We start from the raw sequence: 20,597 nt of genomic DNA, 5'->3' as shown, positions 1-20,597 counted from the left end.
CCGTCCCGTCCTTGGCGCCCATCTCGCCCAGACCCTTCCTCAGACAGGCAGAATCTTTGCGCGGACATGCTGGATCCAGACGACGTTCTTCATCCATGGTCCTCCAACTGGGCCCCCTTGGACAAGGTTGCCCAGTATGTTGCCAGTCGGATCCGCCGCCCGCTTGAGGCCGCGACCCGCAACTGCCTTAGGGCGGAGTGTCCGCGCCCCTCCCTTGAGGGGAGGGTGGCCGCTACACCAGACATTGACCCTAGAATGGCCATCTTTTTGCAAAAGTTTATCAAAGACCCTAAAAAGGGCATCGACAAGTCCTGGCGGGCATGCCAGGACAAGGTCTTAGACATCTTGGGCCCCATTACCAAGATCTTGGATATGGCCGAGGAGGCCAAGGCATCAGGGTCTGTCATATCCCCTGAGCATCTTTCCTCGTGGGCCCAGCGCGTGGTGGTGTTTCTTGGAAACGCCAACTGCGCGATATCCACAGAACGGCGCAGGTCCTTACTGATCAAGGTTGACCCGAAGCTGGGAGACCTGGCCGACTCGGAGGCGGGCCCGGTGGCGCTGGGCAGCCTTTTTGGCGAGCCCTTTGTAAAGGAATTGGGGAGGTTTGTCAATACCTTTACCTCCTTGGACAGAGAGCAATCCTCCATCAGAAAGGTGTTTCTCCATCAGGTTTTCTGAGGGCCGGACGAGGAAGGGGGCCGCTCGTCCGGCCGTCCTAACCAGCATAGGGGACAGGGCTCCAACAATGGACAATATCAAGACCAGGCCCGCTTTGGCAACATTTACCCCACCCGAGGACGGTGATTCAAAAACAGAGGAGCCAGAGGCGGTGGCATCTCCAGTTCTTCCGGTGAGTGTTCTCCCTTCTTCCCTTCTAAAAGTGGGGTGCTGTCTGGCACATTTTTTTCCAACCTGGACTTCCATCACGGGGTACGCCTGGGTCTTGCAGATGGTGCAGGGTTTTCACATAGAGTTCCTCGGGGCTCCTTCGCAACCCGTGGCTCCCTGTCCGCTTTGTTTTTCCGAGTCAGACTCCACCCTGGTCGATCAAGAGGTCCAGTCTCTTTTGGACAAAGGAGCTCTCGCAGAAACTCTGCCACATCCCATAGGTTTTCTCAGCAACCTCTTTTTGGTGGACAAACCGGACGAGGGAAACGGACGGTTATCAACTTATGCGGGTTCAACCAGTGGTTGGTTTACCGCCACTTCAAGATGGAGGGCATCTATCTGCTTTGCGACATTCTTCGCCCCAACGACTGGATGGCGCGTCTCGATCTCAAGGACGCTTATTTTGCGATCCCTATCTTCCCTCCACATCGGCGTTTCCTACAGTTTCCCTGCCGGAACAAAATTTACGAGTTCACCACGCTCCCCTTCGGTCTGTCCTCCACTCCTTGGTGTTTAACCAAGGTTCTCTGGCCGGTAATCGAACGCCTGCGGGCATCTGGCATGAGACTCATCGTCTATCTCGACGACATTCTTTTGATGGCTCAAGACCCCATTACGCTCTCTCGCCACCTTCAGACAGCGGTCGATCTCCTTCAGAACCTCGGGTTTGTGATCAACGAGGCCAAGTCCTCCCTGATACCATCTCAGCGGGTGCTCTTCCTCGGTTTCCCGATAGACTCCGTTGAGTCCACTCTCAGCCTTCCCTCTCGTAAAATGAGGAAAATTCATCACGAGATTCGGAGATCTTTGGCCCAGTCTTAGATCTCTCACAGGGAGTTAGCTCGCATTATAGGTCTACTCTTGGCCTCCATTCAGGCGATTTTTCCGGGCCCGCTCCATTACAGAGCCCTTTAACGCCTCAAGGCATCACACCTGCGCAAAGGTAGCTCTTATTCTCACAAGTTAGCTCTCTCGCGGACGCCAGGGAGGAGCTCCAGTGGTGGCTCTCTCATATTTTCGGTTCCACACCAGATATCGTCTTTGAATCCGACGCGAGTAGATCCGGCTGGGGCGTGCGGTTTGGCGAGTTCGCCACAGGAGATGTGTGGTCTCCATCGGATCAACAGTTACACATCAACTGTCTGGAGCTTTTGGCGGGCTCGTTCGCGATCCAGTGCTGGACCAAGGACTCGATCCAGTCCTGGGTACTTCTCAAGATGGACAATGTATCGGCAGTCCAGTATATCTACCATCTGGGACGCACACGCTCCAAGGCCCTCTCGAACCTCGCAGCAAACTTCTGGCAGTACTGCCTAGATCACCAGATCTTGGTAACTGCAGAATATCTGCCCGGTCAAGACAACCAGGTGGCGGATTTCCAGTCTCGTCATTTCCACGATGTGAGTCTCTGGAAACTTCACCCGGGAGTGTTTGCGGATCTCCAAAGCGCTTGGGGTCCGTTCTCGGTGGACCTCTTTGCCTCCCGCCTGGACCATCAACTTCCCCGGTTCTTCAGCTGGAGATTGGATCCCCTTGCGGAATGGACGAGCGCTTTCCTACAGAATTGGCGGGAGGAAACAGGCTATGCATTTCCCCCGTTTGCCACGATAACGTGGGTCACAGCCCAGGTGCGGCGTCAATGGGCGGACGTGGTGCTCATCTCGCCGATTTGGAGATCGCAAGTCTGGTTTCCAGTTCTACTGGAACTTTCTTGGGATTCTCCAATCCCACTCCCCGTTTCCAACTCTTCTCCTCGATCTGAGCGGGAGTCCTCACCCTCTTATCGGGCGATGGGCGGTCCCAGGCCTTTCGGGACCGGCTCAGGCATTCATGGCCAAAGCCTGGGCTGACAGCACTGTCAAAAGATACCGTTCCACCCGGAGAAGGTGGTGTCGTTGGTGTTTGCGACGGGGTATCGATCCCATGGCAGCGGATGTGACCTCTATTTTGAATTTTTTGGCCTCTCTGGCGGAAGTGGGTCTGGCGTATTGGACCATCAATACCTTTCGCTCCGCCATCTCTGCTGGGCACACCATGGTCAATGGCACTCCGGTTGGGGAGCATCCCTTGGTCTGTCGCCTGCTTCCAGGCATCCGTCTCTTTGCCTCCAGAACCGTGTTACTCCCAGCTATGGGATGTCAATCAGGTTTTGAAATTGTTCCTCTCCTGGTAACCGAATAGGTTCCTCTCTAGGAAGGAGCTTTCTGCGAAGCTAGTCATGCTTCTGTGTCTAGTCTCTTGCAGATGATTCTCAGATGTTAGAGCCCTGGATGTTTCGGGTAGAATGTTTTCCCCTACGGGGGTAACGTTTACTATCCGTAGGCGCACTAAATGCGGGACGAAATCCATCTCTTATCCTGCTTTCCCGAATTCCCCGAAGTTATGTGTGGGGTCTTGTCTCAAGGCATATGAGGAGATGTCGTAGGAGTTTCGCCCTCCCGGGCAACGCCAGTTACTCATCTCGCTTCGGAAGCCTCACAAGATGGTGTCATTACCCACGATTGCCCGTTGCCCGTGCCCTCTGGGAGCACGTCTGGAAGACATCCTGAACGCAGCAGATTGGTCTTCAGGCTCTACCTTTAAACGGTTTTACTTTAAACCGGTGATTGATATGGCTCATTTGGTGGTGAGCAAACTTTAAACAAGCATAATCTTCGCCTCCGGTCCTGACATAGAATGAAAAATGTCCTAGCTAACGTAACGGAAAGTTTCAATTCTATTAAGGACTTGGAGGCGAGGATTATCCCACCCAGGGTACAAGTTCTTGCTGTTCTCCCTCCCTTGTATTGGAGTAAGTAAAGTTGGCTTACTTTGGTTTGCTCTGTTGACATGTTCTCGTGGTTGTCCTGAGATGCTTTCTCTCACAGTGTAATCCTTAGACATTTCTGTTGCTTATGCTGTGCCTTTGCTCCTTGAAGGCGATTCCAACAAGCTGGATTCCTGAGGCGTCCTTGGTGGCTGACCGAGCTACGAAAGAGGAGGAATGGAAGAGGGACGAAGGACTACCAGCACCTTGGGGACCCGTAATTGGTGCAGAAGATGGGACACTCTGGCCAGGGACTCTCCATTGTTTTGTCTGTTGATTCCCTTTGGTTCCTGGGAATAGTGGTTTATTTTGCTTGACTACAAATGGCTGCTATTCAATAAAGTGAAGAAAGAATCACATAATCCTCGCCTCTGAGCCCTTAATAGAATTGAAACTTTCTGTTATGTTAGCTAGGAAATTTTTCATTCTTCGTGATTATAGGGTCTGATTAAATTTAATTTCCGAAGAAATAGCATGTATTTAAAAACAAGTTATCCATCTCCATGCAACTCTCTCTGTGTGAGCCGGGGGCATGTTTATTCCTGCATCTTTGGTCATTACTTATACAACTGTGCGGTAATAACATAATAATATAAGCCCAAACAGTGTGGACAAGAGACTTAATGTGCAAGGACGGACAAACATGCCTCGCATTGTAAGACGTGACAGTCCGACAATAACATTCTTCTGTGTAAAGCATGTGTAAAAATGTTTGTGGAGCTGTAACCTTGACAGGCCTTTAATTTTTAAACTAACCCTGTTCTTTTTAAGGCCTTTTGTCAAGTGTTGCAGAACAGCACTCCCAACACGTTTTGGTTTCATCTATTTCAATTGCATTCTCACGAACAGTGCCGAAGGAAGGCTGTACACCAATTGTTAATGAGTATTTTGCATAAATATGTAGATTGCTGTTCTTGTGTGCATAAATCCTAATTGCAATTCACAGACTCTTTGCCTGAAGCCTGTGGGATAGATGCTTATGGTTATGTTTGTGGAACCTTGCTACTGTAATGTAAATGTTATTGAGGTTGGGAGAGCAGTTGAAAGAGTAAACCATGAGTAAAAAACAAAAACAAATAGTGAGTGAGAGAAAAGAGTATTGTAAAATTCTCTCAATTTGCACAGTGTGTCTCTTTTTTTTATTCTTTATTTATTCTTTTTTTTTTTTTTCAGCGGAACCTCTCCATTAGCTTGTCTGAATGCAATGCTTCATAGTAACACACGTGTGGGTGATGGAACTTTCTGCAAAATTCCTGGCAAGTCGGGACTCTATGCTCTTAAAGTAAGTCGAATTATTTCTGCCTCTTGAATGTAAAGTAACGGGTTTTTAATTTGCATTCTATGTGTGGCATTTCTCAACTTTTAACAAACGTTGGGGGGAGGGAAAAAGATAGGAGAAGGAAATGAGCTGCTACAAATGTCACTGATTTCAGATGTCGTGATTTGTTACACTGCGGTTTTTACAACCTGTTGTACAACCCATTGTTTTCCCACATTTTACCTTACCAAGCAAATGGGCTGGCAAGTATTTTTTTATCCCTAGATGTTTATTTGGGGAAAACCCCTAAACCCCTTTTGTGTAGTGAGTATTTTTATATATATAAGTATGGATAAAATAAGTATTTGAAAAAACCTCTCTACCCTCAGACCTAAAAATGTTTTTTTTTAAATCTAATTTCCCCCTGCCCAAACTCCAAACCTAAAAAAAGCCCTTAATAATCCCGTACCCCTACCCTTCTCTCAAACCTAAAAACCCCTTGCTAATCCCTTTATCCCTTTCCATTCATGAACTTTAAAAAACCTTTGCAACCCTTTAGTCTTACCCTTTCAGTTACAACTCTTTCTGCCCCTAATCCATTCACTACCTATTACCCCTACCAACCCCTACAACACTTTTTAAAGATCTAACAGATATTTAATATATTTAGATATATAATGGTGTGTTTGTGCACATATATATGTAAACACAAACACACACATATATATATATATATATATATATATACACACACACACACACACACACACACACACACACACACATATATACGTACACACACGCACATATATATGTACACACACACACACACATACTTGTATACACACACATACATATATATACACACATACATATCTGTGTGTTTACTAGGTCTTTTTTTAGTTGTAAAAAGTACCTGCGTGGTAATGTACAGCGTTGTATAGTTACCATTCAAATAAGCTGCGTGGAACTTACCTGCATGGTAAAAACTGTGTGGTAAAGGTGCTGTGTGGTAAAATATCCAGCTTGATAATTGATTCATAATGAGTGTATGCTATGCATGTGTTCTGGAAAACAAAATCAACACAGTCTTTTTGTTTCCAGAGCCCATGAGATTAGGATATGCAGCCAAGATTGAGGTTTAATTTCTAAGACATGCAGGGAAATTGGTTCTCGCTCTAGGGCAACAAGTGTGGTGTTGTCAGATTCCCAGTCCCTTCCCCTCAGAGAGTGAGCAGATTAAGGTAGAAGATGGACTTAATAGAGAGCCAACAAACCTTCTGTGTAAATGTACACTAATTTGACTCATTTTCAGTGATGTTCTGTTCTCGGTTAATGCAAAAGAGTCATGAATAATACTGATCCCCTTCTATCCAAAGAGGCCAATAATGGCGATTGTCTTTCTTTAGAATACTGGCCTCTCTTCCTCCAGAGCTACCTTGCCAGCTACCTTGCCAGACCCCTAATAGACAAGTATTTTTGCAGCATTAAAGGTCTTCAAGGTTCACATGCTTTGCAAAATTCCGTCATCTAGTGGTTGGGTCTGAGTGGCTTTGTTTTCCTAAAGGCTTTCCAGAGCTTGTGGTAGGAGTCGACATAGGTGGAGCCCCCATATAACGCCAGCCGTAATCCCACAATATGAAAAGGTCCTACAATATGAAGCCAGGTACCAAGCATGTAAAAGTAGCTTCCAGAGCAGTAGCTAGGACAGTCCACCATGCTGGTGTAAGAGAAGACTGTTAGCAGATAGGAGGATTTTGGACAAGGCATAGAGGAATAAAAGTAAGGTGAACAGTGTCTCAGAGGCATGCAAAAACATAAATGCTAGCTGAAGCTGAGGGAATGTGAACAAAAGACCAGGCTGAGCACAGAGAAGACTATCTCTGTAGTTGTTTTTGTTGGAAGCCAATGTTACTTTTTCATCTTTAACATTCAGTGAATATGACGCAAAACTTCGGACTTGTAATCAAGCAGAAAGAACAACATTTCTTAAAATGTTGTGATGCATAGCCTAGCCTTTTTTTTTATGGAAGTGCAGCTGGCATATCATCACACGTCTTAATGCACATCAGGAAGCTGAGAGATCTTGGCCTCTGCAGAAATACCCAAGATGGAGGAAACTGGCATCACTCAACTTGTTTGTCTGGAAACTTGGACTCCTCTGAACATCCATATTCAGCAAGCACCTACATGCACCAGATAACTAACGTATGTGCGACTACTGCTGAGGCATCTCACTAACCAGGACTCAATGCTATGTAAAACAGATATGTTGAAATTCCTGACTATCATGGCTTTAGTGCAGGGTGATAGATCCCTGAGGCATACATTTGGCTGGTATCAGTAATACATATAAATGGTGGGGGGGGGGGCTAACCGCCTAAGAGGGGGCCTGCTTAACCTGGAAGCTCCTGGACTCGGAGCCCAGTAATCTGTCGAAAAACACCCATTTAGCTCAGCATCCGGACACAGCCGCTACTCTGGAGGTCCCAACAGCCTGGCGGAAACGGCTTGGCGATCTGTAACACAACGGTGGTGGCTGGACACGACAAAATCTGCTCACCTGCATGCAGGGCTGAAGATGGCGGCTGGACTTGCGTGAGCCCCAGGTGGAGGGACTGGCCTAACTGTCCACTAGTACCTCTTGGGCAGCTAGTCCCCACGTAACAATGTCCGTGACCCGGGAACCCGACCACTGGGCTCTGCACTGCAGGCTTAGGTGAGGAGCAGCGTGAGTGGGCGTGGGAGCCCGGGCCCTGGCTGGTGTAGCATGGCAAGGGCCCAAGAGATTATGGTGCGCCTGCCGGCACCACTGACACTCGCCTGGGGGATTTTGTTTGTTTCCATTGGCAAGGGGGCCTGATATCCTCAATGATCTTGGTCTGCTGGTGCTGTGGGCCCCCTCCTTACCCTTCCCACCCCCCACGAACAAGGGCAGCACACTGCGGTCCGAGAATGGTGGCCAGACCCAAGTAGGTCCCTGGCCCTTGGATGGAGCGGAGGGGCCGGCCGCATTGTCCACAGGTCCCCCTGCAACCGCTTAATCATACACAGCACTGGGAGCGGATCGAATGCTCGGCTACTGAACTCTGCACTTCGGACTGAAGAGAAGAGTGGCGTGGGCGGGACAGGAAAGGGGCAACGCTTTGCGGAGCGTGGATGCGACTCGTGAGACTACGATGCATCAGCCAACAGCCTTTAGTCCCACCTGGGAGAGGGGCTCTACTCACCCCCATCACATAATACCCTTGCCCCACTGCCCCCGAGAGTGCCTCCTCCCCTTGGAACGTGGTCGGAGTCTAAATCTGAGTGGTACCTATCGGCCCTATTAATGCAAGTGGCCCTACAGGCTACAACAGAGGACTCTGGCCTTCCACAGGTCCAGGGGCTGATAATGCATTGGTCACGCTTAGGTGAGGCATGGTCTGGGGCCCTAGGTGACACATGCTGGCTGCTTGGATTCTGTGAGGCCCGGCGAGGATCATTGCCGGATTCTACGCTCCCTTGCCTGCCTTTGTATAGCAGCTTTGCCATGTGATTGTCAAGTTGTGTAACAGGGCAGTGTGTTGTTCTCCTGATGGCCAAGGGCCTTGCTGCAGGCAGAACTCGTGATTTGTGCGTTGGGGGCTATTCGACGGGGCTGACTGGCAATGTAGCTCAGTCTACGACCCTTGCTTATCAGTTTCTTCAGCCGTGAAACTGGTTACAGAGGGGAGTCTTGATCACCAAGATACTACCAACTGCAGCCATGGGTCGCACTAGGAACTAAGCAGATAAACTGCCTCCACATTCTCACTTCAGGTCCACTCCTTCGGAGAGCTCCGTAACGCAGACAACTGAGGATGTTGTCCTCTCCATCATAATGACATCCTAAATGGACAAACTGGTTGTCATTCTTCAGGAAATACGCTATTCACGCATGGCAATAGAGAGCCTACAAGCCATCACAAAGGATATTACCATTCTCAAGGATGACCAGCGCAAGTTGTCTGACAGAGCCAAAACAAGTTAACTGACCCTCTCCACACTATCTCCATTTCAAGCGGACCACTCATCACAGCACACGCACCTGTGTCAGCAAATAGAAAGGCACCAGGACTGCATTGATGATGCGGAGGTGAGAGCTTGTAGAAACACTAGAAGTAATGTAGGTGTTCCGAAGGGGCACTCATGCAATGCAATATATAGAGGACTGGTTCTGTACTTTGGTGGCCCCGTCCTGGCTGTCTGCCTTGTTCACATTGGAGAGGGTGCACCGGGTCCACCCAAAATGGCACATACTGTGCATAGAGCTGCGGTCCATGGTGGCCAAAATCCTCAACTTTAAAGACTGGGGCGCTCTGCTGCATACAATGCGTGAAAGGGCGGTCATCCTTATGGAGAATGTCAGGATTTCCATGTTCCCAGACTGCACATGCTCCTTGTTCCAGGAGTTAAAAAACCAGCTGGGATCCGTCGCCCTTCAGTACGCCTTATTGTTCCCTGCTCAACTCAAGGTGATCCATGAACAGCACGCTTTCTTTTTTGATTCTCCAGAAAATGCTACGGACTGGCTGGAACACCACTTCCCCAGTCAGTCTGAGCCACCCAAGACTCAGCGTGCACTGCGGAGATGATGACTGGGTGCCCCCAATCGAGGTAGCTCGAATGTGGCTCCCTCCCCACAGCTGGTCCCTGAGGGGCAGCATGCAGCGATTTACTCAGCGGCCTCCTTGAGATTCAACAAGAAGCCCATCCGCTCCAGCACGACACAGGACAGTATCTCAGACGGCAGTATGGCCCTGTTTCTCCCGATCACCCCACAGATCACATGACGCATGGCTTGCCGGTCTGAAGGGCCTGAGTAAAGCGTATTCAATGATGCTTTTCTTTTCAGACATTGCCTATAGCACTAGGGTCTTTGGCTTCACCACCTAATCTCAAACTACCCCAGAGGTACAGAACATCATGCACCTTATGCAAAGGCAATTGTTTTTCAATGGTTGATATGTTATTGCTGGTTATTATGTGTGATCTAGTGCCAACTAATTGCTGGATCAAATCTTCAGGGTTGGGAGTTTACTATTTGACACTGTCACCTATTTCACCATTTGGGGGGACTGCCATACATTATGCAGGGATGGCTAATAAGGGAGGGGGAAAGCCCTTGGTTCAGAAATGATTACTACAATATTGAATGCCTACAACATCATAACCTGGAATGTGCGTGCATTGGGTTCCGTGTACGGGAGACACAGGATTTTGGAACAACTAAATGGGTGTTGTGCTCACATAAAATTCATGCAGGAGACCCACCTCACCACTCATGAAGCCCAGAAGTTGCGTAGAAAATGAAGAGGGCAGTTATTTTATACCTCTTATTCGGCCTTTGCTCGGGGCGCTGCAGTCTGGCTCTGGGCGGTTTTCCCTTTTGCAACCCTAGACACCAGGTTAGATTTGCTGTGAAGCTATGGCCTAGTAAGGGACGAAGCACCAATTGTATTTGGGTGCATATATGCACCCAATACAGAGCAGGATGTTTCTTGTCCCCTCTATCCTCAATACTGACAGACTGGACTGCATATCCCTTGGTGCAGGGAGGTGACTTTAATGCAGTCCTAGATAACTACCTTAGATCGATCTCATCCCCCCTTGCTTGGCACTGCACCGATACATCAGTCCAAGGCACTGAAACAACAGATGGAGGGTTGGAATCTCTCATGTATATGATGGAGTCGGAATGCTGCAGTCATCAAATATTCCTACTCATACCTCCATACACTTCACTCTCGCCCAGACAGGTTTCTCTGTCCCATCACGCTCCTACCTAACATGACACATGCCGCACACTTAGGGAAGACCATTTCCGATCACATTCCTGTAGAAATAACACTATCTTGGACACATTTTTTTGCCCACATGGCACGTGCAGCCAACCCTCCTGGAGGATGTCGTTTTTAGAGAGACACTTGCCATTACTAGAGGTACATATTTCATGGAGAATTGTGGCACTGCCTCTTCTCCACTAGTGGGGTGGGAGGCTTTTAAGATCCTGTGCCTTCCAGTTTAATGATGCTTCAATAGGACCCACATTGTGTTTCATAGATGTAGCTCCAGGAAATGCCTGACTGCCCCAGTGTTAGATAACTAGTGGGAGGAATAGGCCCAATGGGGGCCCGCAAAGAGTGAAGCCCTCCTTCTGGAGGACTACCGGGCCTCCATTGGAAACCAATGTCCCTAGAATAGGATGCTTTGGTGGAGGGTTTCAAAGCGCAGGACATGACACCAGACTGAGCATCAATTGCACACCACTTTTTCATGACCACCTTGAATCAGGTCATTCTGATAATATCCCCCAATCTCATATGCTAACAACATTTCAGGGTTTTCTTCAGGATTTTAACCATGATACATGGTTCAGGAAGGTCTACACCTCTTCTGCTGGACCAGAGATGTCATCACTTTCACCTCCTCATACATACCCTTAGAAACGCCATATACACTGCCTGCGCACCACCACATACATAGGATCCCCGGATTAGGTAACAGTCTACAGGTTGGTGGAGTGAGGGGGATATAGTTCAATGTTTATTTCTTTAATGCATAATATGTTTTTTTTTTTAAAGAATTTTATTGCTTACTGTATTCCTACACACCGCTTTGTGCCTACAACCCTGGGGCCGGCAGCGTTTTCCCTTGTATACGTTACACAGCTAGTAAGCCAACAACCCAAGGGGCAGGCAGCGATCAGCGACCAAGGAATAAAAGACATCAGATATGCAAAAAGAAATTCAAATGAAAACTACACAAACAGTAACAAAACCCATGTAGCCTACGTCTCCCCGCATTGTCCTATTGCACTTCAAAGCATTGAAATGTTGCTTATGTATCAGAAAATATTATAAGAACGGCGTTTGTTGACTCTAATAATTTTCGCTAGACCCACATTCCCTGTCTTTCCATGATACTGGATAAAATAGAAGAAACTACCAATAACTGTCACAGCACTGCCCTTCAATAGGTCTCCCTCTGATGTACATTGCCTAGGGTTGATTAACTAGTGTCTGCCTGCGCAGCGTCTTCTGGGTGAGTTTGTGTCGCGGTTCCAGTGTCTGAGGTTTTGGAAAGCAAATACGTCGTGTTGAGTCCCCAGAACTTCTTGGGTCTACTCCTGGGAGGGAGCAATTCGCTGAAGTTTTCCGTTAGTGTGCTACAATATAGCATGTCCTGCGACCACTGCGTTATGGTGGGCAAGGGACCCTTCCACCAGCACATTGAAACCCGCCGCTTCGCTATTAAAAGACCCGTATCCACTAACCTGTGCACTAATTTGGCCAACGGTTTGGTATATCCCTGAAGGGCCAGAGTTGGGTCCGGGGCCAATTCCATGTCTACAATTTTCCCCAACTCCTGAAGAATAGATTCCCAATATGTATACACCCCCGGGCACTGCCACGCCAAATGAATAAAGTCTGCTGGTTGTGCTGTGCATCTGTCACAGGCCGATGTCTCTTGCAACCCATACCTATGTAATCGCTCTGGTATGTAGTACACTCTATTGATATACTTAAAGTGGATCAGCCTGTATCTACCGTGTAAAGAGACACGTCGGGTGTTAGTGCCACAATAAGTCCACATGTCATCATCTATGTTCCGCTGCAGATCATGTTGCCAGGCTAGTCTAGCTTTAGTGTACTGGTTGGTTATGTGACATACCCAATTTATAAATGTTAATGACCATTTTACGGGGTGACTTGGCCTTTATTATGTAAGTGAGTTCCGGCACTCCAGGGGGCTCTAGTAGGTCGTCTCCTAAGGTATCACGCAATGCTCTCCGCACTCTATAAAATTGGAACCTTTGTAGCAAGCTGCCAGATGTCTCCGGGTTCTCCACCTCTTCCCAGGATTTAACAGCTCCATCTTGAAACAAATCCCCTGTCGCTGAGATGTTCATTGATTTTAACGTCCGTATAACCCCTTTATCCTTGCACGGAGCCAACCAGCGAGCCCACTCAAGTGGCATGTCCGGCAAATAAAGCAGCGCCCCAGCCTGCATTTGCAGTATATTGTGCCATGTGTGCCTAGTGGAATTAAGCGAGTCCAAAATCCCCGTTCTACGATCGACAGGCTCAAATATTGTGGCTGGTAGGGGGAGAGGCTCAGCAAAAAGCGTTTCCATACGTAAAAACGGAATCTCAGGCAATCCATGTATCCAATGATAAGCTTGGGTAGCCTGTCCCGCTCTATAATACAAGTTTAAGTCTGGTGCACCCAGACCCCCCAAGTGATATGGCAAGGTAAGCGTCCGCCAATTAACCCTCGCCTGTTTGCCCGCCCAGTCCAATTTGATCAGCAACGTGTTAACTCTCTGAAGAAAGGAAAGGGGCAAAACAATTGGTATGTTCATGAAGAGGAACAAAAGTCGCGGTAGAATCACCATCTTCATGACTGAGATTCTGCCAAGTAAGGACAGTGGCAGTCTAATCCAAGTTTCTACATCATCCTCCAGTCTACTGACCGCAGTGCCATAATTTTCTCTGAACACAATCTCCGAATCAGTGTGCAGACGGATACCGAGATCTCGTATCGCGTCAGTAGTCCACTGTAGTGGGTAATCCGGTTCAAAGGGCCGCGTGGCTGGGGTGATCGGAAAGATAATGGATTTGGGCCAGTTAACACGTAGGCCAGACAGAGCACCAAAGTACACCACCTCCCGGAGCACTGAGGAAAGATTGTCTTCCGGCTCGCGCACATATAATAGTGTGTCATCAGCATACGTAGACACAATGATCTTATGATTGGGAAAGCAGACACCCTTATGAGCATGATATTCTCTCAACGCACAGGCCAACGGTTCTGCCACTAGAGCGTATAAAATAGGGGACAGCGGGCAACCCTGCCTTGTACCCCTGGACACCTAGATAGGATCAGTCACTAACTCACCTACTTTGATTCATGCCGTGGGAGAATTATAAAGTACCCCAATCAATTGTAAAAAGACTGTGCCCAGTCCCATCCTAGTTAGGACCTGTCGCATGAAGGGCCATTCGACAGAGTTGAAAGGCTTCTCCATATCCAGGAAGACTGCAACAGCCTTCGAGTCTGGATTGGTATGTTGGAAAGTGCCGAACACCGTACGCAGGTTGTACGTGAGATTACTATCCGGGATAAACCCCGCTTGCTCCGGGGCCACCAAGACTGATGCCAGTGGCGCAAGCTGGTTAGCTAGTATCTTAGCAAACAACTTGGTGTCAACGTTGAGCAGGGAGAGCGGACGATAGGACCCGCACTCATCAAGGGGTTTGCCTGGTTTTGGAATGGTGACAATGACCGCCTCCCTCATCGACGGCGGCATTGAGCCCAATACACACGTCGTCAAAAAGCTCAGAGAGGTGCGGAAGCAGCACATCGAGGAAACTTTAATAAAAACTGACTGTGAGGCCGTCTGCCCCCGGAGTGCTTTTGGCTTTCATACCAGACAGTGCCACTAATATTTCATCTTTTTCTATGGGTCGCATAAGGAACTCCCTGTGTGTGTTAGTAAGAAAGGGTAATTTAATATATTCCAAATAGTTCAGGATTTCTTCCTCTGAGCTGGACGACCGCGACGAGTACAATTCCGCATAGAAGTGTTTAAACCTGCCTGCTATGCCTACCTCATCAGTAAGTGTTTCACCCTCTGCAGTCTTAAGTTTGATGACTAGTGTTTTACCACGTTTCGCCTTCAGTATCTGTGCTAAGACCGAGCCCGGCCTATCTCCTTCCCCATATACACGCGCTATAGCGTATTTGCCAAGATGTTTGACTTCACTGTCTGCCGCCTTGTGATAGTCCTCAAGTAAGGTTTTTATTTAGTTTGTTATTGCCTAATCGGCGTTTGCCTGCAGTCGTTGTTCCAGGGCGCCCAGTTGTCGCTCAAGATCAGCCAATCTTTGCCGAATAGAGTGCAAAACTCCCGAGTGCTTGGCCATAGCCACCCCCACCCCCCCAGATATAGACCTTAAATGCCTCCCAGACAACCTGGAATCTCTACACAGAACCAACATTAGTGTCAAAGAAAGTTTCTATAGCTTCTGCCAAGTCTTCTTTGAAGGCTGGGTCCAGCAGTGAGTAGGGCGGAAACCGCCAAGTGAATGGCGGAACTGACTTCCTGGGAACATCAATTACGAGTAATATAGGAGAAAGATCCGACAATGTACGAGGAAGCACCAAGAAATCCCGAATATGCCCCATGAGTGATGTAGCGATCAACCAGTAATCAATACGAGTGTGCAGATTATGGTATGTGGAGTAGTGCATGTACCCTCCCTTATCTGGACATCTAACCCGCCACACATCACAAAGATCCATATTTAGCAGTACACAGTCTAGTGCTGTTGCCACAGCGGAAGGCCATCTAGACGGTCCCCCCGATCTATCCAGTTCCCGGTTCCTGACCAGATTGAAATCTCCTCCCCAAAGGAAGCGGGACTCCGGATACTTAAAAGTAGTGCAAGCAAGGGAGTCATAAAATTCCAGGCAATCATAGTTGGGGCCATAGACATTAACTACTATGATATCCATTCCTTTCCCCCGGGACCTGGAGATCAGAAATCGGCCTTCCCTGTCTGTATTTAATTGTACCATTGTGATGGCCGACTTGACATTAACCCATATTAGCACCCCTCTAGCATGTGTGGTAAATCCTGAAATGGCGATGTTATTCAGCAGCCCTCTACTGCGCAATAATGCACTATTCAATGGTAAATGCGTCTCCTGTATCAGAGCTAGGTCTATATTCTGTCTATTGAGGTAGTTCAACACTTATGTAGCTTACGGTAGTCATTAAGTCCATGCTCATTCCATGTAATTGTACGTAAGGAACATGGGGGCCCTAGCGAATGTGTCTCACTGTCTCCCACCGCCATGTGAAGTGTAGCTCATTATGCTTCCAGTCCTAAGCAACAAAGTGACATTATACACTATGAAAACGCATGGACGTAAGGCTGTAAACAACTGCAATATCCAAACTGTCCCCCACCAAACATACCACCCCCCACCCACAACAGACCACCCACAACAGACCACCCCCAACTCGGCCGTGACACATGCCCCACTGCCCAAAAAGTACCCACCCCTCACCTCCCCCAAAAATACAAATCTCCTCCCACTTGTGTGATGCACTCGCGGGCGGATGTTGCTCGTCTTGCTATGGATAACAAGGAAAACACAGCTTCAAGCAGCCCGCCCCCCCGTGCACCGTCAGATTCTAGTTGTACATTCCCACATACTAAACTTGATATTATCATAACTCTTATAAGACCTAATTTAAGAAGATGTCCCCACATGCCCAGTGCAAGCCATTCCCAGAAGCTATAGTAACCTTTTGTGGCAGCTCTTCCATAAGTGTAACACCCTGCACAACCCTTCTCCAGCCACCAGCCGCCCCCGCCAGTCCACCGCTTCCGAGACTAATAGCCCTTGCAACGGCACCCGGTTACCTTGACCCACCAAGTGCCCCCCCGCATGCTGCTAAGGCCAGATATCCACAGCCCATATTCCTAATCTTCTTGTCCGGACACAACACCGCCCCGCCACTTTCACTGCAGCAAGTTAACCATACTTATCGTCCAGCAGCCAATGTTCTCCGTCAGTCCTGCTCCTCTAGAGAGCCCCCGGCTGCTTCGTTAAGCAGCTGCCGATCCGGGGTATGACGTCGCTCTTTGGACCATTCTTTCATTGCCTTCTGCAAATCCTTGGGGTCACTGAAGATATGAGATTTGCCCTGCCTGTTGACTTTGAGCTTTGCCGGATACAATATGGCATAATCAATGCCCATGTCTCGAAGCTATTTTTTCATAGGGATAAACTGGCGGCGAGCCTCTTGTACTCAAAGTGTAAAGTCAGGAAACAACGATATCTCCGATCCTTCATAGTTCAGCCACCCCCTTTCCCTGGCCAGCTTCAGGGCAGCGTCTCTGTCCCGATAATTAAGTAGTTTCGCAATGATCGGGCGTGGTGGTGCCCCTGGGGGGGACGCGGTCCCAGAGAGCGATGGGCTCTCTCCACCACGAACCTGGCCGAGAAGACTCCCTCTCCGAGCAATGTGCTTAACAGTTTCTCAATGAATTGCTCCATGTTACCGGTCGGGGTAGACTCTGGCAAACCGGTAATTCTGAGGTTACAGCGACGTGAGCGAGCTTCCAAATCCTCTGTTTTATCTTGAAGCACCCGCAGGACCTTCCCCAATTGCTTGTGATCCGAGTCCAATGTGGTATGCGCTTCTTCGACCTCCGTTAATCTCCGTTCCGACATGTCTAGACGCTCCGCATGTTTGTCTAACCGTTTCACCATTCTGTCCATCCGGTAAGAGAGGGCGTCCATCTTAGTCCCCGCTTTGTAGGCTTTTTTCCATGGCAACGCATCCCCCGAATATCCGAACCAGGCTCGTCGGACATGGGGGCAGTCTGGGGTCTATCAGCCCCATCCGAGGCAGCGTCATGAGATTTTGAGCACTTCTGCTCAAAGGAGAGCTTGGGCTGGGCCCTGTCAACTCTGCCCATGTTGTGGTTCAGTGGTTCCCTCCACGGAGGTCACACCAGAACTGCAGCCTAGGAGTTATGTACTCCAGATATCAACCAGGACTCAATAGCGCCCCCAATAGTACCAACATTCACCGTTGTCTCCACCATACATGGGATAATGTCCTGCTTCACTGTGTGCACGACTGCAGTTGGGTCCTTACTATGGAGCGCAGGATGGCCCCCCAAGCAAAGGCAATCAGTAATAGGCAACTAGACCAGGCCCCGACTGTGTCCAGTAGTGATCTTCTTCCCTCTCATAGTGAAGGCTACTGTGCCGCAGTCCAGTGCCCCATATGTCGTCCGGCGTAGTTGCAAGACGCCACTTCCAGGAAACGTGTGCTTTAGCGGTAAAATAGCAGAACCACAGTAGTCCCCAATTAAGGCCACACTTCCTCTGCTGAGATGCAACAGAAACTATTATTCAGGCAGACGCCAATATGCTCACCGCTGCACCACAGGGATCGGCTCCCCGATATATTTTCTAATTAGGTGCCCTTTATGTGTGGCCCCCAGTCTGTGCACACCCTGGGCCAACTCCCGCCGACTCCCCAGGCACCCGCACAGCTCGAGACTCCAAGCGCGATATCTCTCGCGTCTTAAAATGGCGGTCTCAGGGGGGGGAGAATACCCCCGAGCAGCGTCGCCACAATGTCTCTTAAATACAGTGCCCCCAATCGATGCTCGCACCGCACACCGGCTCGGTTTTCTCCCAGCGGTATAACAGGGGTAGCTGAGACCGCCCGTGTGTGCTCTCTCCGCATAACGCACACAGCCCAGAATCAGCCGGTCAGACGACCCCCCCCCCCCCCCTTACCGCAGAGATGCTATTACGGCGTTCCGATAGTTCCCCTGGGGCGCCGCGCTAATCTCCAGCCCAAGCAGGTCGCGAGGCAGCAGTCCTCCACCGTGTGTGATGCAGTGGGCCGCTACTCAGCCATTCAGCGGCCCGCGATGTCGCAGATTCCGCCGGTACGCCCACTGTAGCTCGGGGGTCCGGGCCCTGCGAGGCAGACAACTTTCAAACGATGCGGCTGCTCTTCTCCCGGTCCTAGAAGAACCGGAGTACAACCGCCTAGTATCTGAGACGTTCCCGCACACAGGCCGCAATTATGCAGGTAAAAAGCGCTGTGCGAATGTCGGATAATTTTACGGATTGTATTACGATGCACGGAGCTATGGGCTCAAGCGGCCATCTTGGTCGCGAGCAAGCTCCGCCCCCCTTAATGCGTAATATTTAACCTCTTAAGCATGACAATTTGAATGATGCTCTCTGTAACACTCTTTCATATGCTATGTGCCATTCTCCTATCAGTCATAAATGCCATATCTTTGAAAAATGCAATAAGGATTGTGTTAAAAAAAAAACAATAATACATATAAATATTCAAGAGATCAATAATTGGATTTCATCATATAATATGAGCTACTCTTTTTAGACTTGCACAGTTCAGAGTTTGCCTTTGGTATTAGGTCTTCATCAGTCATTGAATAGGGTATTGACCAACGCATGTTCATGCAGGTTTCACTTGCTACAAGTGTCCATGTGATGCTGCAGACCACTAGTGCTCTTCTACATCCTTGTTTATTGTGGTCAGGACTGTCTTTGTTTAATCTTGTCTCTTCCTTCACAAAATGAATGAGACTTTCACATCTCATGTCAGTCCAGCTCTAGTCACTGTCCTTGTCCGAGCCATTTTTATTAATTTGTTGTATTTGCTTCAGCTTTTTTACACTTTGGTCCTTAAACATACATGTATGTAGTAACAAAAGATGAAGATTGTTATAGTTAAAGATTGTATTTGGCCAAAAATGTGCCCAGACAGTAACAGCTGCGGCTGTTTCCAAATTTGTCATAGTGATATGTTGTAGCCCTTCATATTAACATCTGTTGCAGTCTTTACTGAGAACCCTGTATTCATGATGTAGGAATAAGGTATATACACAGATTTTTCTGGAAGGAAGCTATCAGTTAAAATGTAGTAGATTTTCCTCACCCAGGACCTTGTTTATACTAAATAATTAACTACATACAGACCATCACTTTATGGTAACCTAATGATGTACTCTCACATTATGCCCACCTCTCGTCTGTTGCCTCCCCAACATAAGCTCAGTCTTCCTTTTCAACTTTTACCCTTCCTCTATTCTGCTCCCCAAAATCTTCACCATTGATATTTCCTGTGAGGATCATTATGCATATATAGAATGAAGTACCACTGCATCTGGCAAAATATATTTGATGGTGGTTGAAGCTTTCTGGGAAATCACTGATCATTAGGGCTGCAAGAGAGTCAATTGAAATTAAAGCTACCCATCACGTTTCTTAGCAATATGAAAAGGCACAGCTTGATTAAAACAAGGCACTTCCCGAAATTCTTAGCAATTTTTAGGCACCTCATTCTTTGCATCTTTAAAGGTTAGACCTGAATTGTGGTTGTTGCAATACTGCAGGCAGTGATCCCCTTCAGTTATTTTCAAATCAACTGCATTTAGGTTAGTCGCACATTTATTAGTTACTTTTGGGAATGTATGCTAAAATATGTAGGCGGAGTTGGGCAACGGGCTATCCAGAATTCACAAATGAGCTAATTTCTCAACATTCCTTCTCACATAAGATGAGCTCTGCTTTACAAAGCAGCAACAAATGTAACTTTTGCAGATCATTATCACAAGAAGGATTCCAACCTTTTATATTTGTTCTCAAGCTTAAGGTTTTTCTAGAGCCACATTGAATCCTCTTCGGTTGCAAACCTTAGAAATGGAGGATTAACCTGCCTTTTTGTGGTGAATAGAATTCGAGAATACTACCAAAGGGTAGGGGCTTGAAGTGCTAGTTTCCACTCTATCTTGGATGCATGGATGATTTGTCTCCTGACACTTCACAATAAAGGTGTATGAAATGTAAAATCATCTGTGTTTTTTACTCCCTACTAGGAGTTATTCAAGGCATGTGAGCCGATTGATGAAACTCCTGCTGAAGAACCATTGCCACAGGTTGGTACTGTTTTCATATTACAATATGTTGGCTAAATCCAGAGTGTACCTAAAAGGACATATTTTCCTTTTTTGACTCCTCATTGTATTGATCCACAAGGCACAG

General features: G+C 48.1%; 1 protein-coding gene across 2 annotated transcripts in view; it reads left to right on the top strand.

Annotated features, from left to right (window-relative positions):
* Nucleotides 1–20,597, top strand: part of ASXL3 (ASXL transcriptional regulator 3) — a 306,825-nt gene that overhangs the window by 129,628 nt on the left and 156,600 nt on the right. For both annotated transcript variants that reach the window (XM_085605686.1, XM_085605685.1), the window contains exons 3-4: nt 4,871–4,979; nt 20,432–20,491. In XM_085605686.1, coding sequence (XP_085461812.1) covers nt 4,902–4,979; nt 20,432–20,491 — 138 coding nt within the window. In that variant the 5' untranslated portion in view covers nt 4,871–4,901. The remainder of the gene's footprint in view (nt 1–4,870; nt 4,980–20,431; nt 20,492–20,597) is intronic.

Source organism: Triturus cristatus, chromosome 5_1 (genome assembly GCF_964204655.1).
Source record: "Triturus cristatus chromosome 5_1, aTriCri1.1, whole genome shotgun sequence".
Lineage (NCBI taxonomy): Eukaryota > Metazoa > Chordata > Amphibia > Caudata > Salamandridae > Triturus > Triturus cristatus.
This window is presented reverse-complemented; position numbering and strand designations above follow the sequence as displayed.